At 50.4% G+C, this 15,688-nt stretch overlaps 1 protein-coding gene across 9 annotated transcripts in view; it reads right to left on the bottom strand.

The window, feature by feature from the left end:
* Positions 1-225: 225 nt before the first annotated feature.
* The window catches only part of ZNF469 (zinc finger protein 469), a 281,476-nt gene continuing 266,013 nt past the window's right edge, over positions 226-15,688 (bottom strand). For all 9 annotated transcript variants that reach the window (XM_079988670.1, XM_079988668.1, XM_079988673.1 and 6 more), the window contains one exon: positions 226-14,738. In XM_079988670.1, the coding sequence (XP_079844796.1) occupies positions 1,787-14,536 (12,750 nt within the window). In that variant the 5' untranslated portion in view covers positions 14,537-14,738 and the 3' untranslated portion in view covers positions 226-1,786. The remainder of the gene's footprint in view (positions 14,739-15,688) is intronic.

Below are 15,688 nucleotides of genomic sequence, written 5' to 3'. Positions count from 1 at the left end.
GGTCATCTAGTCCAACGCCCTGTAACGCAATTTCAGTTGTTACATGGGAGCCCAGTCCTGCCTACCAGGGAACCACCTTCCCACGCTCACTGCATCCCCAAAGGACGAGAAATGAATAGAAGGCAGACTGTCTGAAAAACGCCACACAGACCGGTGAGCTTCTGTGAAAATATTGGACTATATTTGAGAAGATAAATCCGGGCCCCGTTTTACAGTACCACAGCATTATGTTCATCTCATACTTTATTCAACAATATTAAAAGAGGCAGAGGCGCTCAAATAGCACCTTTACAACATCTTTTTTATTATTTAAAAAATGGCATCTTCTGTACTTTTCTCTGTTCTCTGACAAATATCAAAATAAAAACTTTTAACATAATGCATTGCACCTGACGTATAATTAACCTACTTTTTTTTTTTTTACACAAAGAACTGTAAAGGTACATATTAACAGGATAAAGCCATTTAATTCCTTAAAAAAAATGAAACACATATAGTTTCCAAGACACACGCAAAGTACTCTGAGAGCGTGCCCCCCTTAACCCCTTCAGTGCATTGTCTCCTCCTCTTTCTCAAACATGGAGGTCCCTATTAACAGCTGATTATCCTCCAAGTCGCCTTTTGCACCTGAGATTCAAGCCTCAAGATGTAACCTTTGCTGCATACACTGCAGAGTCTTAGCGTCACAGGAGGAGCATTGTCAGAACACCATCCTGCACTCTCCGTGTTAGGTTTAGACAGGCAACTGTTTACTTCTTTCACAAGTTTCTCCCTCTTTCTTGACTCGTGTGTGTGTGTGTGTTCCTGTCTGTATTCACATTATGAAAATAAAAATAGCACCAGTTTAACTGCATAGTGTAAAGCCCATACCAAGTCTAGCAACTACCTCAATACAGTAAGAGTTTGTTGGTTTGTTTTTAATATAAAAATGATACCTTACAGGTCCTTGAGACACAGTACTGCAGGGGAGTGGGGAAGATGTAAGTTGGCAGTTTTCTCACTGGAAAATATTAATAATTAAAAACAACAATAAAAAAAAACTATGTCACAAATCTTCAAGGTGCAGTTTAGCTAGGTTAGAGGGGAAGGCGTGTACATTTCTCTTTGCAAAAATAAAAAATATAACCCTCTTTTAGCAACATCTACAGTGGTCTAATAAAGGCAGTAACTTTCCAAATGCTGCATGGCAGTTCTTAATGCCACCTTCTTGGAAATGTCTGTCTGTCAAAACTGTGGCCTGCTTCCTTCTTAATTTAATTTTTTAAAATTGTTATTTCTTAGGCTGGCTCCCAATTAAATGAAATCGTTCGGGATTATTTGTGCAAAATCTTTGGGAGGAGGAAAAAAATGCTTTCTACAGTGTGCTGCACCTTATGAATAAGACGTCTCTGGAATGAAGTTCATCTCTTCAAGTACTTTGTACAAAGATAACAGAGACACAGTCTGAAAAGGGGCTGGGATTTGCAAGTATCCTTATAACCTCAGCACTTCTCCAATAAAGCATTTCCTCTTGACGCTTCACTCTGCCCAAAGCGATTACAGTTTTAGTTCATGAACATCATCAGCAACATCAAAGTTCTAGCATTTGCATGATAAATCAGGTGAATTAAAGTAGATTAGCAAGACACAAAGCAAAACTATTTCAGAGGCTGCAGTGCAAGTTCATTTAAGCTAGACAGAGAAATCACGCTACACAAACGAATTTAATGCTTTGATAATTTCTCTCCCCCCCCCCTGCAAACCCCAATGAAAGCAGCGAAGGATCACCATAAGTCACTTTCATAAATTACTCAGAAGTATCTCTTCTTAAAGGAATTTTAAAGCTACTTAATTTCTGCCCAAACAGTTGGCTTAGGAGATTGTTCTGGGATTCAGCTGTCCTGTAATTGTGAGAGTCGGGCAGCTTAGCACCTTGGACAGCTCTGTGCCGGCTCAAAGAGCCTGGCAGGGAGGCAGAGGGGTCTTTGGCTAAAAGGGGGTGGTGGAAGGCCTTGCTGGCCAAGAGGTCCTTCTTGCGTTTCAGGTCTCCATTGGCGTGGCGGATCTCCGCCTTCTTCTGAAAGCATTGGTCAAGCACCATCTTTTTGAGCTGGCCGCCAGCCATGGACACCTTGAGCGTAGGGCTCAGTTTGTTGCAGTGAGGGTCCCTCCTCCGGGGGGAAAGAGCAAAAGCATCACTGTTGGGCCAATCAGCCCTTTTGAACCCTCCAGCAGCGTCGCTCCTCCCAGCATCCGGCGTCCGGGCTTTTTTCTTCTTGTTGCCATCCCCCTCAATGTTCTCGCGGGAGGCTGAGCTTCCTTTGTGAGCGGATTTGTGTTCTTTCCGCTTTTTGGGGTGAAGCTTGGTCAGCCCATTAGCAATGGGTCTCTCTGGGCATTTGCTCAGGTCAGGGTGGCTGTGCTTTGCCTGGGCACTTCCCACCTCGCTCCGGAGGTGGCCGCTCACAGGCTTGACGGGGTTGCTTCCCATCTCTTTGATGCCAACACTGGTGCCGTTGTCTCTGGAATAAGCAGCACCCATCTCTGGGAGGGCCTTGTCTTTTAAGGGTGGTGGCTTCTGAGTCTCTTCTGCACTGCCCAGGGAGCAATGGACACTGGGGTCGTTCTCGGCATAGGTCTGACTACCTGTGACCTTCTTTGAAGGCATCTCTTTGGCAGACCGGTTGAGGGCAAGTGAGGAGGTCTTGTCCTTCAGCAGGAACATGTGGAAGGTTGCTTCAGGTAAGTGCATCTTGGTCGCACTTTCCTGAGGAGCTGTATCACTTAGATCAGGATTGCCGCTCCACTCAGTTTTGGGAGTCCCCTTGCATTCTGTCGCCCCCAGATTTGGAGCAGAAAGGTCAGGCATCTTGCTCACGGGTTCTTCTTGGAAATGTGGGCTGTCCCAGGTTCCCATGGCATGTTCACCTTTGCTGTTAGAGGTGACTTTTTCTGGGGCCACTGCCTCTTTGCTGTGCTTCTCAGAGAAATGAACTGGAGGCAGCTTTTGTGTTGGTGGTGCTGCTTGCTTATGTGTTAAGCTGGCTAGATCAATACTAACTGCATCAGTAGAGTCTATGGAAGGAGGTGGATTGTCGCCGAGGGAGTCTCCTTTCACCAGCTGCCTTGCAGAAAGTGCAGTGGTGGGCTTGAGTTCTGGGCCACCTGATTCATCCTGGGGCAAAACTGGAAAAGGGGGAGGCAGACAATCACACTGGGTTTTTGCAATTTCACCCAGGAGACTGGAGTAGCGGCCCACCAGGTCTTCTGTTTTTACGGAGGTCTGGGGTCGAGGTGTTGTGGCCACATTGGCTGCTGTGGATAGAGGCTCATTTGGAGACAGCAGAGGTTCACTCCCTAGTTGGGGGACACAGGTGCAATCTGCCTGCACAGGTAAGTGCAAGCAAGGTGCAAGCAAGGTGTTGCGATGCACCAACTTTTTCTTTTTGGCTGCTGGTATGTCTTCCCGCAGGTGTCCTTCCTCTTTCACTTTCTTATCCCCATCCTTGGCCGAGACTCCTGGCCGCATCACTCCTCGGAATCGGAAGGTCTTGCTGCTCCCCACCAGGTGCTTCTCCATGTGCCGGTCATACTGCTCCTTTTTGGAGAAGGTGTAGTTGCAGGTGCTGCAGATGAAAGACTTCTTGATGACATGCATGACATCCGCACAGAGCTCACAGGCATAGAGCGTGGTGTGCTTGATGTCTGCTTCCTCAGCCGTTCCATGCTCTTGGCTGAGGTGGTTCCGAAGCTCTTTGGTTTCCTGGTAAAACATTGGGCATTTGTGGCACAGGTAGATCTTCTGCAAGCTGTGCACCACCAGGTGGCGCTGGAGCTTGAAGGGCTTGGGGAACTGCTTCCCACAGTGATGGCAATCTCGAGAGGGATCTTTGCATTCTGGGTGCATGGGAGCCAACTTTGGAGCCCCTTCGGCTTTAGGGGCAGGGTCGGGAGATGGGGCTGTTGCTTTGGGAGAGGCAACAGTTGGCTTGGTTCTTAGTGGGACCTCCAAGGTGTCCTTGTTGACAGTTACTTCTTGCCCTCCTTGGGGTTCCTTGGGACTTTTGCTCTCTTTGCAAGCAGGTGCTTTGCTGCCAGGCTCAGCATGCTTGGCTGATTTGTTGGGTTTCCGGCATATGATAGAGTTCAGGAAATGCGTGACAGCATCATCATCATCACTGAAGCAGCTGGGCAACCCACCCAGGACAGATTTCTGAGCCTGGCCTTTCCGGGCAAACTGAGTGGCATGCTCTCGTAAGTGCTCATTGTACATCCAGACGTCAGATATTTCCTTCAGGCACATCCCACAGGCCCACAAGCCGGCTTTGTTCTTGGCATGCTTCTCCTTCAAATGGTCCCTTAGCTGCTCCCGGGAGCTGAACTTCCTCTGGACACACATGTAGCATGTTGGTGGAGGAGAAGGGTTGTGAGTGAGCTTGTGGAAGTCCAGCTCCCCTAAAGTGAGGAACCACTGGAAACACACCTTGCACTTGTATTGCTTGTCTTTAGCCTTGAGATTCAAGTCGCTACGGGTTTTCCCCTGCTTTCCTTCTCCTAGCTTATTTTTGATGGGTCTGCCTTGCTGGGCTGGTGATGGTGGCTTGAACCCTGAGGTGCATTCATCATCAGTGTGGCTGCGATGATCTTCCCCAATGTTGTAGAAGCACACATCTCTCATCTCAAACTTTGTGTTCAACATATCCATATCAATTGTATGAAACTCAGACAAGCCAGGATTTTCATTCATCCTAGTGTCATAGGATTCTTCTTCCAGGTCAGGAGGTTCTGGACTGGGAGCCATTGATGATTGCCCATTTGTCAGTTCCACGGATGGGCTGAGCAATGTTCTGTCAACAGAAATGCCTTCCGTCTTCTTCTCAAGACTACCCCAACTACTCAAGCTTGGAAGATCCTCTGTTGGACTCCTTATTGTGCCATCGCTCTTCAAATCAGTAATGTCCTCCCTTTGCCTGGCATCGTCTGGCTGCAGAACTTTTTTGGTAGATCTGGAATTGATATCACTTACTATTGCTTTGCTGCCATGACACATGTTGAGAGTCAGAGCGTCATCAATGGAGATGGTGTCGTACTCACAAGGGTCCTCCCTGGTGACACAGAAAGAGCTGGTTTCTCCTAGATCTGAAGCCATCCTGGTTGTAAAGAGACCCGCCATGCCTTCTGGCCTGGGGTTCACTTCTATGACAGGTTTGGGCTTCTTGGTCCGCTTTCCATATACCCGCCTGCACTTCCGATGGGCAAACCGGTCATTCCTGGGGAAAAGTTGTGAAAACGTGGAGTCATCATCAAACAAACTCTGCAGGTCTGGACCCATGGCATCCCCCTCATCCCCCTGAGATTTATTCCTCATCTGAAGCTCTTCCATCCTCAAAGGCTTGGACTCTGTGGGATAAGGGACACCACTGGAAGCTTTTTCTGATATGGTTTCAGGGAAGTCCTCTTCAACTGCTCCAGCATGGCAGGACTGCTGGAGGCTGTTGGGACTTGGTGTATACATTGATGGCCTCTTTTGATTTCTACAGCAAATCTCTTTGGGTGGATTCTCTTCAGATGACTCTGGTTTTTCCATGCTGATATCCTCACCTGGTTCTTCACAGACATTGCTCAACCTTTCCTCAACTTGTTTTGGGTACCTGCTCATCCACTTCTCTGGCAAGTGTCCTTTCAACCCTGGATCCACCAATTGCTCATTACAGCTCCCTACATCCTGAAGAAGCTCTTGCCCAGCCATCTCTTGGGCTGATGATGTCTTTTCACCAACTTCTTCCAAGTCCTTGACTATTGGAGGGTGAAGTGGCAATGGTGACTGTGCCCTTGCCTGTTCTTGGAGGCCAGGTGTTGGAGTGCTGCTCTCCAGTTCTTTAGAGACAGTGGTCAGAAGGAGGTTGACAGTGCAGGGAATCATTGTGGAGCGAAGCTCAGGGATCTCACTCTCTAGATGAGAAGATTCGATGGTTTCATTGGGAAATACTTTGGCTTTTCTTGCCTTTTCCTTCAATTTCTTCCTGGCAAAACTGCCCAACCCACCAGCACCAGCCTCTTTGTCTTTCCCTCCTGTGTCTGGCCCTGGTTTAGAGCCAGGTGCTGAGTTGCCCAATCTCTCTGCCTCTGTCCTTAGCGACGTTGTTTTCATGTCTTCATTTGGAACATCTGTACTTTGGAGTTCCTGGGTTACATCAAATGAAATCACACTTAGGTCACCGAGCACCTTACTAACAACTTCTTGGATCTCTGGACTGGGCTCTTTCCTTTGGCTCCTGCAGGATTTGGGAAATGGTTGGCTAACGCCTGCTTTTGACAGGTGTGAGCTGCTTGCTCTCTCTTTGATGGAAGCCCTGCTGTTTCTCCGAGAGAGTTGCTTGCTTGCCGTGAATGCCTTTTCCAGTGGAGCACAGTCCAGGCCTGGCAACGGAGTGGTCTCCTTTTTCTCCTGATGTTTCACAGTTTTGTGCCTCATCAACCCAGTTTTGGTTCTAAAACGAACTGTGCAAATATCACAGGTGACTTGCAGTCCTTTCCCCTTCTTTTCTTTTGCTTGCTTGGTCTTGAAATCATCTTTCAGACTTTCATCATTGCCTTCCTCTTGTTCTGTGTAGCTAATGTACCCTTTCACACTCTCAGAGCCTTCATTCTTCAAACTGTTGCCTCTGCTGTCCATGTCTTGTGAAGCCTTCTTGATCCCAGTCTCTGTGGTCTCTGGAAATTGGCCAGCACTAAGGTGAACCTCACTGGCATTAGCTGTTCCTGCAAGGTCAGCAGTGGCCATCTCTTGATCATTAAGGATCTCTGGTTGAGCTTGATCTTTGCTGCCTTTCTGGAGGCAAATCTGAGCCTCCTTTGGCCCCTGAGGCTTTGACATTAACTCCCTGTTTTGATTTGTCTTTGTATTTGTAAGCTGAGCAGAATCTGTCTCTGATGCAGGCTGGTCAAGCATGATGTTTTGCAAGGATGCTGACTGAGAACAGGTAATCACATCCGTCACAGAGCACATGCCACTGTCTTCATGACCTGGATGCTTGGATAGTTCTTCGGGAATATCATTATTTTTAGAAGGTAGCAGGCTGGGAGATGTGCAGCTGTTGGCTTGTAATTTCAAGGGTATTTGTATCTCTACAGGAGGAACTGCCAGGTCGCTAGAGCACAGGGAAGAGGCAGGTGGTGTACGGACAACCTTTTCAGGTTCTGCCAAGGTGCTGGTGGCATCTTCTTCAATGTGCTGTTGACTACTATTGATCGTATCTGACAGCAAAAGAGAGGTGGCGCCACAAGGGAGCATGCTGGGTAGAAATTGTGGTGCTTCTGTCCATTCTTGGTGCTCCGAATAATCCTGCATGGGATTCCCAACAACAGTCTTCTCAGCACTAGAGGAGCACCTGCACACAAGGGGAATCTGCTGCTCCCCAGCAGCAGTCGGACTCTCTTCAGATGGTGGTACTCCAAAGTCAGAGAGTGTTACGCTGCCTGTGTCACTTTTCAGCACTTCTTTCTGACTAGCCAAGCTGACTTCCAGAGACAAAGCTTCTGCACAGTGGCTGGCTTGCTCCTCCAAGTTCTGGCCTTCTTCTGAAACTGGGCTAGTTCCCAAGCAGAAACCTCTCCCGTGCAAGCAGTAATCATCCTGATGTTGATTTTCAGGTGAGTTGCTGGGAGCCAAAGTCACATGACATTGCAACTGTCCCACCTGATCACCACTCCTTTCCATCTGGTGGACTTCTGCAGCACACAACACTTGATCCTCACAGCAGGCTTCGCCCCAAGGTGTGCAGTGAGCCACAAGTCCCTTGAGCGTGGCTGGCAAAGCACAGCCTAGTGTTTCATTTTCAAATGATCCAGAGCTTAAGGGGGATTTTCTGTGGCTCCTAAATGCCAGGGTTGCATTCTGCTGATCTTCTACCACCTCTCCTGTACCTTGACAGCCTTGCGTTCTCTCTTCCCTTAGCAATGAGGTCACCATTGAGCCGCTGAGTGGTGAGAGGTGTCTGTGCTCTGGGGAAATGCCACCTGCACACAGTTTAATGTCACCCACCTCCTCAAAACAGTCATATTTTAGGTGCTGCTCCTGCTCCTTCTCCTCTGCAATGGGATTGTGTCTTTCAGGGCTCTGAAGGGCTGATTGCTCTGTAGTGCAGGGAGCCCTTTCACCAAGATATTCTGCCTGTTTGCCTGGTTCAAAAAATAGTTCAGTTGAATCAGATGCCTTGGTCCTGTTCTCAGATTCGTCTGCCAGGGAGCTCTTCCTTTCTTTCACTGTGGGACTTTCAGCCACCTCCTCACTTGCAACAGGGCCCATAGATGCCTCTTCCTGTTCAGACTGAATGTCAACACTTGCAGGCAAGTGGGAGGTGGGCTGCAGGGCTGGAAAGCATGGCATCAGCAAGTCCTCCTCGTTGCTTTTGGCCGTCCTGGCCACAAACAACTGCAGCTGCTGCAATGGGTTGCCTGCCTTCTCCTGGGGAGTGGACACATCTTCTACCTCCCCATTCATCTCCTTTGAAAATGGCAATGTGTCAAAAACCAGTATTTTCCCATCTCCAGCTTTATTGTGAAGGGCTGGAGAGTGGCAAACAGTCTGTCGGGACTTATCCAGAAGGGCAGATCCATCCTCATCCCTTGGGAAGAGTGTGATGCTCTCCAGCATTTCTGGGTCCTTGATGCTTTGGGCACTAGAGGGCAAGTTGCCATCAAGCTCTGGACCACCAACATCTTGTAGTCCAAAATCTGACTTCAAACACAGAACTTGCTGCCCGTACGTTTCCAACTCAGCAGCACCATCAAAAGATTTTTCCTTTGGTGGCAGTTCTGCAAACGCCTCCCCTCTCAGAGGCAAAGGCTCATGCGCATTTAGCTCAGCTGCCTCCAGAGTTTTAGGGAACAATGGATCAGGGCTTTGGATCAAATGCTCTGTGTAGCTTGGAACTCGCAAATCGTCAGAGATGCCTGAAGGGCATGGATCTGGCATGATTCTGGCAGGTGCAGCCTGCATTTCACTGAAGTCATCTTCCTCGGAGATTTCAATACCCTTCAGGTTGTCATGAAGCTTGTCTTGGTCCTCTTTGGAGTTAAAAGGACCTCCCAAAATCAGATCTGTGGCAGATGGTGTGTGCATGGTGGAGTGCATTGGGCTGAATGGCACCGGACATGGCCAAGGGTCCCTGTGGCTTCTGTACTTGCTATCTAAAGTTGCAAGGAGACTTTTCTCATTCCCTGAGTTTTCACAGACACAGGCTTTTGTAGAAAGGAGGCTTGCTTTCTCAAACTCAGCTTCTGTTAGGAACAGCCCTTTTCCATTGCTTTCCTGGTCGAGGGTTAAGAGTGAAAACTGGTGGGTGGCTTCCTTCTTATCTGTGCTGGTAGGTTGTCTGGGAGCTTGGTGTTCATCGGATACTTCCATGTTCAGCTTGTTTGCTTGCAGCTGGCTTTCCAACTCAGTGACTAACCTTTTGATCTCGAGCTCATCATCTGAGATAGTGCTCATGAAAGCCATACTGTAATCAGCCATCCTTTCGGCTAAAGGGATTTGGTTGATCTCGCCAGGGTACCTTTTAGAGGCTGTTTTTTCAACAGGGAGGCTGTGAAACTGGGCAATGTCTTCTGGCAAAACTGGGGGTGTCCCCTCCATCAGATTCCAGTCTTTCTCTTGTGGGAATGGAGAATACTGCTGGTCAAAGGGGGTGGTTTTGCTGAGCTGATGATGGCCAGCACACTCAAAGGCCACGTAATTGTCCTTGCTTGATACCACACCATCATATAAGGTGGCATCAAACTCGGCCACAGGCAGCTCCCCGAATACTGATGAAGAATCAAAGCTAAGAGGTGAGGGGACTTTGCTTTGTTCATGATTATCACCTTCATAGGGCGTGATCTCAGGGTGCTTCTGTTTGAATGAGCTGAGGTCAATGCCCCCTTGGCAGAGGAACACATTGTTGCTGTGTGATGGTTCCACACCTGCAGCATCCGAGAAAAGGCCCGATGACTCAAAGCTGTTAGATAACCCTTTGCAGTCATAAAATGCACCAGCAGCATCAACGAGCGCAGCAGCTCCTTTCCTGGCTATCCCTATGCCCATGGGATTGTCTCGGAAACAGCTGATTGGAGCCACAATCAATGGTTTCTTTGAACACTTGAGGTCTACTTGTTCATAGCTGTTGCGCTTGTCACTGGGGATGTCATGGCTGCCATCAGAGGATGGGCCACTGAGTTCATCCAGGTGGTATTTCAAGGCCTCTCCATTGTAGGCAGCAAACTGGGGCCAGCACTGATTCCTTTCCAGCGAACATTGCTCGGCGTCTTTCGGTGCAGCCAGGGGCTTATCATCATTGTGCCTTGATCCCCCGTGGGACTGTTCTGCATCCTCAGTGCCAAAGAGCCCAGTGGGGTTCTGGTTAAGAAGGCCACTGCTGTGATAGCTCTTCCCCTTGGCCCGGAGCAAACCTTCGTCTCCATTTGTGCAAAGGACTGGGGACATGCTGGGGCTCTGATGCACCTGGAAACCTGCTGCCTGAACTGGGGGTGAGTTGATACTGCCTTGCTCACTGGACAACTCAGAGGTCATTCTTTGGCTTCTTCCTCCTACCACTTCTTTCTCAGGAATGTCCGGCTGCTCTCGTGGATGTGGTGCGGCGTGCAGCAACCTCTTCCTCTCTTCGCTTTCCTTCTCAGTGTCAGAATCGGCCCTCTCAGTGCTTTGAGGGCTGTTGCTCATCTCACTGGACAGGCTGGTGCTCTGGCAGCTGCTGGTGGAAGAGCGGCTGCACCTGCGCCACACTCTGCCCGTGCATTCATTTTTACTTCCAGGCTCTTTGCTGGCAGCCCTTTGGGGCTCCTCTCTGCTCCTCCTCTGACCATACCTCCACGCCGGCTCCTTGTCCTTCTCCCTCCCTGCTCTCCCTTGGCGCCTCCGACTGAGGCTGCTCCTCAGCCTCCCGTTGAACCGCTGCCCCGCCTTCCTCCTGCAGTGCCGCTTGGCGTATTCCACGCGCTCATCATCCGATTCTGAGATGTATTCGTACTCGCCAAACTTGCTGTCCTTGGCTTCAGGGAGCATTCGCTCAGCAAGCAAGGAGAGCGGCACGGCTTTGCCGCCCTTGCTGTGCAGCTTGTGCAGCTTGTTCTTCTGCTGGACAATCTTGTGGATGAGCTCCTTGCTCCAGGTGCCGCTCCGCAGCTTGCGCTTCTTGGCATCCTTCGCAGAGAGCAGGCTGTTCCCTGGAGAAGGAGGGCGGTTCAGGCTCTTGGTCTGCTTCAGCTCTGACATGGTTTTGGCTTCCTGCCTTTGAGGCATAAAGGGGCTCCTGCAGTTTTTCCTTCTGACCTTTGTTTGGGCACTTGCATCAGCGTTGGCCTCACCATACGTTGCCAGGTCACTAGCCTTGTTCTGAGCGGACTCCCTGCTGCTCTGTGTTCCGAGCCTTTCCTCTCCCTGGTCTGGAAACCAGCTCGCCACTCTCTCTTTATGCCCATTTTGCTTCCCGGGTGGTTTCCTTTTTGACAAGTCCATGCCAGGATGATCATCATAGCAGCTCAACATTTTCACATTCTCCTCCATCCCTGGGTGCTGCTTCGTTTTCTTCCCCGAACCAACGCTCTCTTTTGCTTTGTAAGTGGTCCCACCATTGGTGACCTTCACAGAGGCCAATTCTTCATCAGCAAACACATCGATGAAGCTGCTGTCAATCTCAGGGTTATCTGACTGGTACCCAAGTCCGTTCAGAGCTTCCGTGATCAAACTGTCGAGCTTTGCGTCGTCTATCTCCAAGTCAGAAGCGCTAAGCGGCATGGGGTTTGGGGCAAGGCCGTTCAGCTGGCTCGCCTTCAGAGGGTCCTCCTTGGATTCCCCTTTGCTCTCTCCATCTGCAAAATCAACAGGAGGCAGCAGGAGGCCCAGGCCAGCTTGCGGATGCTTTGTGGACTCAGGAGGCACCTGATGTTGCCTCCGGATCTCCGCCCCCCGGGAAGAGCCTTTTGATGGGCCCTGGAGAGCTGTGTGAGAACTGCAGAACTGACGGTGGTCCAGGAAAGAGGAGAGAGTGCTGAAGTTCTGGTCACATTGCTTGCAGGTCAGGAAGACATCCAGCTGGTCGAGGCTGGTGCTGCTCAGTGTGCTTGCCAGGAAGTGATGTGAGGAATAAGGCGGTGGAGGCAGCTCAGCCTCAAAGCCCTCCAGACACCCTTTGGAGGCATCCGCTTCTGGCTTCTGGACGTGGCTGTCCACAGGGACGCCTCTGTAGAGGAGTTCATCCTTTGAGGCACCTTGGGAGAGATGAAAGCCCTTGAGAGGGTCTGCTGCCTGGTAGTGGATTGTGGTTGAGCTCAGTGAGTCGGAGGCATGGAAAGGCTCACTGAGATCCTTTGGGTGGCACTGGTGGTGAAAGAAGGGCGACGTGGTCAGCACAGTGCCATCTTCAAAACTGTGGCTGTTTGGGCTGCTTGACGTGGGCGAGAGGGATGAGCAGGTGCTGCCGCTGCTGGCCTGGTGGGGAGCAGGTGATGGGAGAGGAGAATCAGCTGGGGAGGCCGTCAAGGCTGACGGTGGCAACACCAAAGCTGGGTTGGAAGAGAGACGAGAGGAAGTTAGCGGCAGTGCTTGGCTCACGCTGAAGAAGAGGGGCTTGCCCCTGGAAACACACATGCCAGGAAGTTCCGTGTCCTTTGCCCCGTCAAAGCCAAAAGCGTTGGCCGGAGTGCAGTTCTTTGATCCTGGATCATGCTGCTGCCTGACAACCCCCTCCCCAGTCAGCAGGACTTTACTTGGATAGCTGGGAGTGGAGTTCTTCTGAACCTTGCTGCTGCTGTCCCAGTCTGATGCTCCAAGAGGAAAAGGTGGCTTCTGGCTGGCCAGCTTCCTTGACAGCTCAATTCGGTCTTGGCTGGGCATTGCGGAGGTGAGGCGCAGCTGCTGCCAGGCCTTCTTTATGTGCTGCCTCTGTTCTGCCCCTGGGTGGCACCCAAACGAGAGCTGGTTCCCAGCAGGGCTTGGGTACACGGATGAGCTTTGTTCCATGGGAGGGTAAGCCTTCTTGCCTCCCTCCCAAGACTGCAAGAGCCGGGGTTGGGCCTGCACAGTAGTGGGAAGGCTCTTCTCGAAAGGCACTGAGCCCAGGCTGGCAGCACTGGCCGTGGGGTCGCCATAAGGCTTGTTCTGAAAGTGCACTTGGGGTAGAGAGACCTGTGGCATGTTCCTTCTCAGAGTACCACCGGGATCCAGTATCCTTTGACTAGCTACGTTGTCTGTCAACAAGGACTGCCTCTTCCCGATTGGCTTTGGCAAACTAGAGACGTGTAAACTGGGTGGGAAAACGCCTTGGTTTTCTTGGAAAGTGCTTGAAGTTTGGTCGATAGCACCAGAAGGAGAGATAGCACCATTGTGGTCAGTGGAATGTTCATTCCTTCCTTTGTAGCAAGGCAAATGCCCTTGAGTCTGTGATGGGAGGAAGGGAGCCTGCTGGGGAGCCAACCCGTACATCCTGCCCTCCAGGCCAACGTGGTCATAGGAGCCACCGGCGAGAGCTTCCTCTTTCCATTCCCTGGAGGAAGGATGGAAGGCAAAAGCACCATGAGAAGCCTGACTGGCGGCCAGCGACACATCGATGTAATCTTGAGCATGAATGTCGCCTTGGAAAGGGTCCGCAGCAGAGCTGTGCAAAGTCTGGAAGGGGTACTGGAACGACAAGGGCCCCACACAGTGTGTGCTAGGTTTGCTGCTCTCGGGAAACAAGGGGCAAGCTTTGGGGGCAGAGAGTCCATTGTTAGCACCTGGGAGGCTTTTCTCTGGCAAAGGCCATGAGCTATTCCCATTACCCTGGAACTCCACATAATGCAGCTGCCCATTGGTGCCAGAGTTTTCATGAGGAACACCGGCTGGCAGCTGAAGCTTTGCGCTATGGGCTGGGCGCGCGGTTGGTGTTGGGGAGGTAAAGTTGCTAGAGATATGGCTTGAGGGGGCCTCAGGAAAACACCGTGCGAAACTGAGGTCTTCCTGCTGCAGTTCTACCTCTCTCTCGGGGATACTGGGGACGTGGAACCTGTAGCTCCCCGAGATGGGTCCCCGGCCCACTTCGACCTTCTTGGGCGGGGTGACCTTCTGCTGGGGATAAGCAATACCAATGGTGGGGTTTGGTCTGGCATTGCTGATAGTGAGTCTATAGAGCTGCTGGTGGCCACGCTCTCCTTTTCCAGACCGCTTGTTCTTATCCCGCGCTCTGCTCTTTCCAGGGGGAGACTGGGGGCTTCCTTTGACAGAACCCCAAGGGCCATCGCTAAGGAACTTGGGCCTGTTGTGGAGGGACTTGAAGTCTATCTTGCCTGCTTGCTGAGGCCGGATCACAGCTTCCCTTTGATTGTGTGGCTCCTTGTCCTTGACACCAGTGAAGCTGGACCCATTCTCAGTCCCAGTGTGGAGACATGACTCTGAGCCTTCCTGGAGCTGACCATCAAATTCACCCACGTCTTTCTTGCCAAATTGCTCAAAGCCAGTATCTTTGTCTTGGGCGCTGGGCTCAGTATCGTTGGTGGCATAAGCATGCTGTGTCTCTCCCATCATGGTACTAAGCACCAGGCCTAAAAGGAACTGGTTTCCTTCAGCCCCTCAGCACGGGAGTCCTCCATGGCAACCATCATCCCTTCTTCTCCAGCAGCTGTGAGGCACCTCAACCTCTCGGACAGCTCCCAGTTCCATCCTGGCTATGGGGCAGGACTTGCGTATGAGGCCTGTTGGGGGTTCATCTCAGGATTCCACATGGGACCTGCAAGAGAGAAAAGCCTCGTGAGATTCAGAAGCTCTGCAGTCTCATATTACAATGCTCAAATATTTAAATGTTTACAATATTTGGTGACAAAACCCAAGGACTAAGGCTGCTTCTCCCTGATAGCAGAATGTAAGCAAAAACATATCAAACTCATGTTCAAGACTGAAACTTTGCTTGAGATTGGAAGGAGTTGATTCCAGGAATCAGCAGGGTGCTTTGAGGGAAGAGTTGGCCATGTCAGGAAATGGACAGAGTCCCCTGTCACTTACTGCCTACTGGGGTTAGCACTGGCCCCATCCTGGGTCAGAACCAGGGAACTGTGTTACCCAAGAGGCAGGAAAAGCACAAGCTCAGGGCACCAGCAAATGAGAATTTTTTGAAATAATCTGACAATTGGTTTTGGGGGGTTTTAAGCATCACAGGAAAAATCTGAACTTTCTAAGACTTCCTTAGCCTCCACATTCTTTCCCTATTTTTCTGTTCTATTTTATTACTTATCCCCACCTAAACCAGGAGTGGGGTGTCCTACTAACATAGGCGGAAATAATGCCAGGAAATCAGATTCTGTCAGGTGCTGCACATGAACTATATGCATGCACATTTCAGCATACATGTATCATTTGTGTCATTTTGGGGGGAAATTATTTTATAATTTACTATTATTTGTATTTTGAATTACTTATGGGGGGGAGTGCCATAATATTTTCAGCGCTTAGGGCCTCTCCATCCAGCCCAGGTGCGAACAGTAGGAAGGACCAAGCTTTTAAGTGCAAAAGTACCTTTGAGAAACCCAAGCTGTTTACAGGCCTTAGGGGGGGGGGGAGAGTCCACACTCCTGACAGACATATCCAGCTGTGGCAATCAGCCCCCCACTCCCACCCCCACCAGCATCCCTCCAGCACTTCAAAGGTTATTATAAGTAATTTACCTCTGGCTAAAACCTGCTG

The sequence above is a fragment of the Podarcis cretensis genome (assembly GCF_951804945.1).
Source record: "Podarcis cretensis genome assembly, chromosome: 8".
Taxonomy (NCBI): Eukaryota; Metazoa; Chordata; class Lepidosauria; order Squamata; family Lacertidae; genus Podarcis; species Podarcis cretensis.
This window is presented reverse-complemented; position numbering and strand designations above follow the sequence as displayed.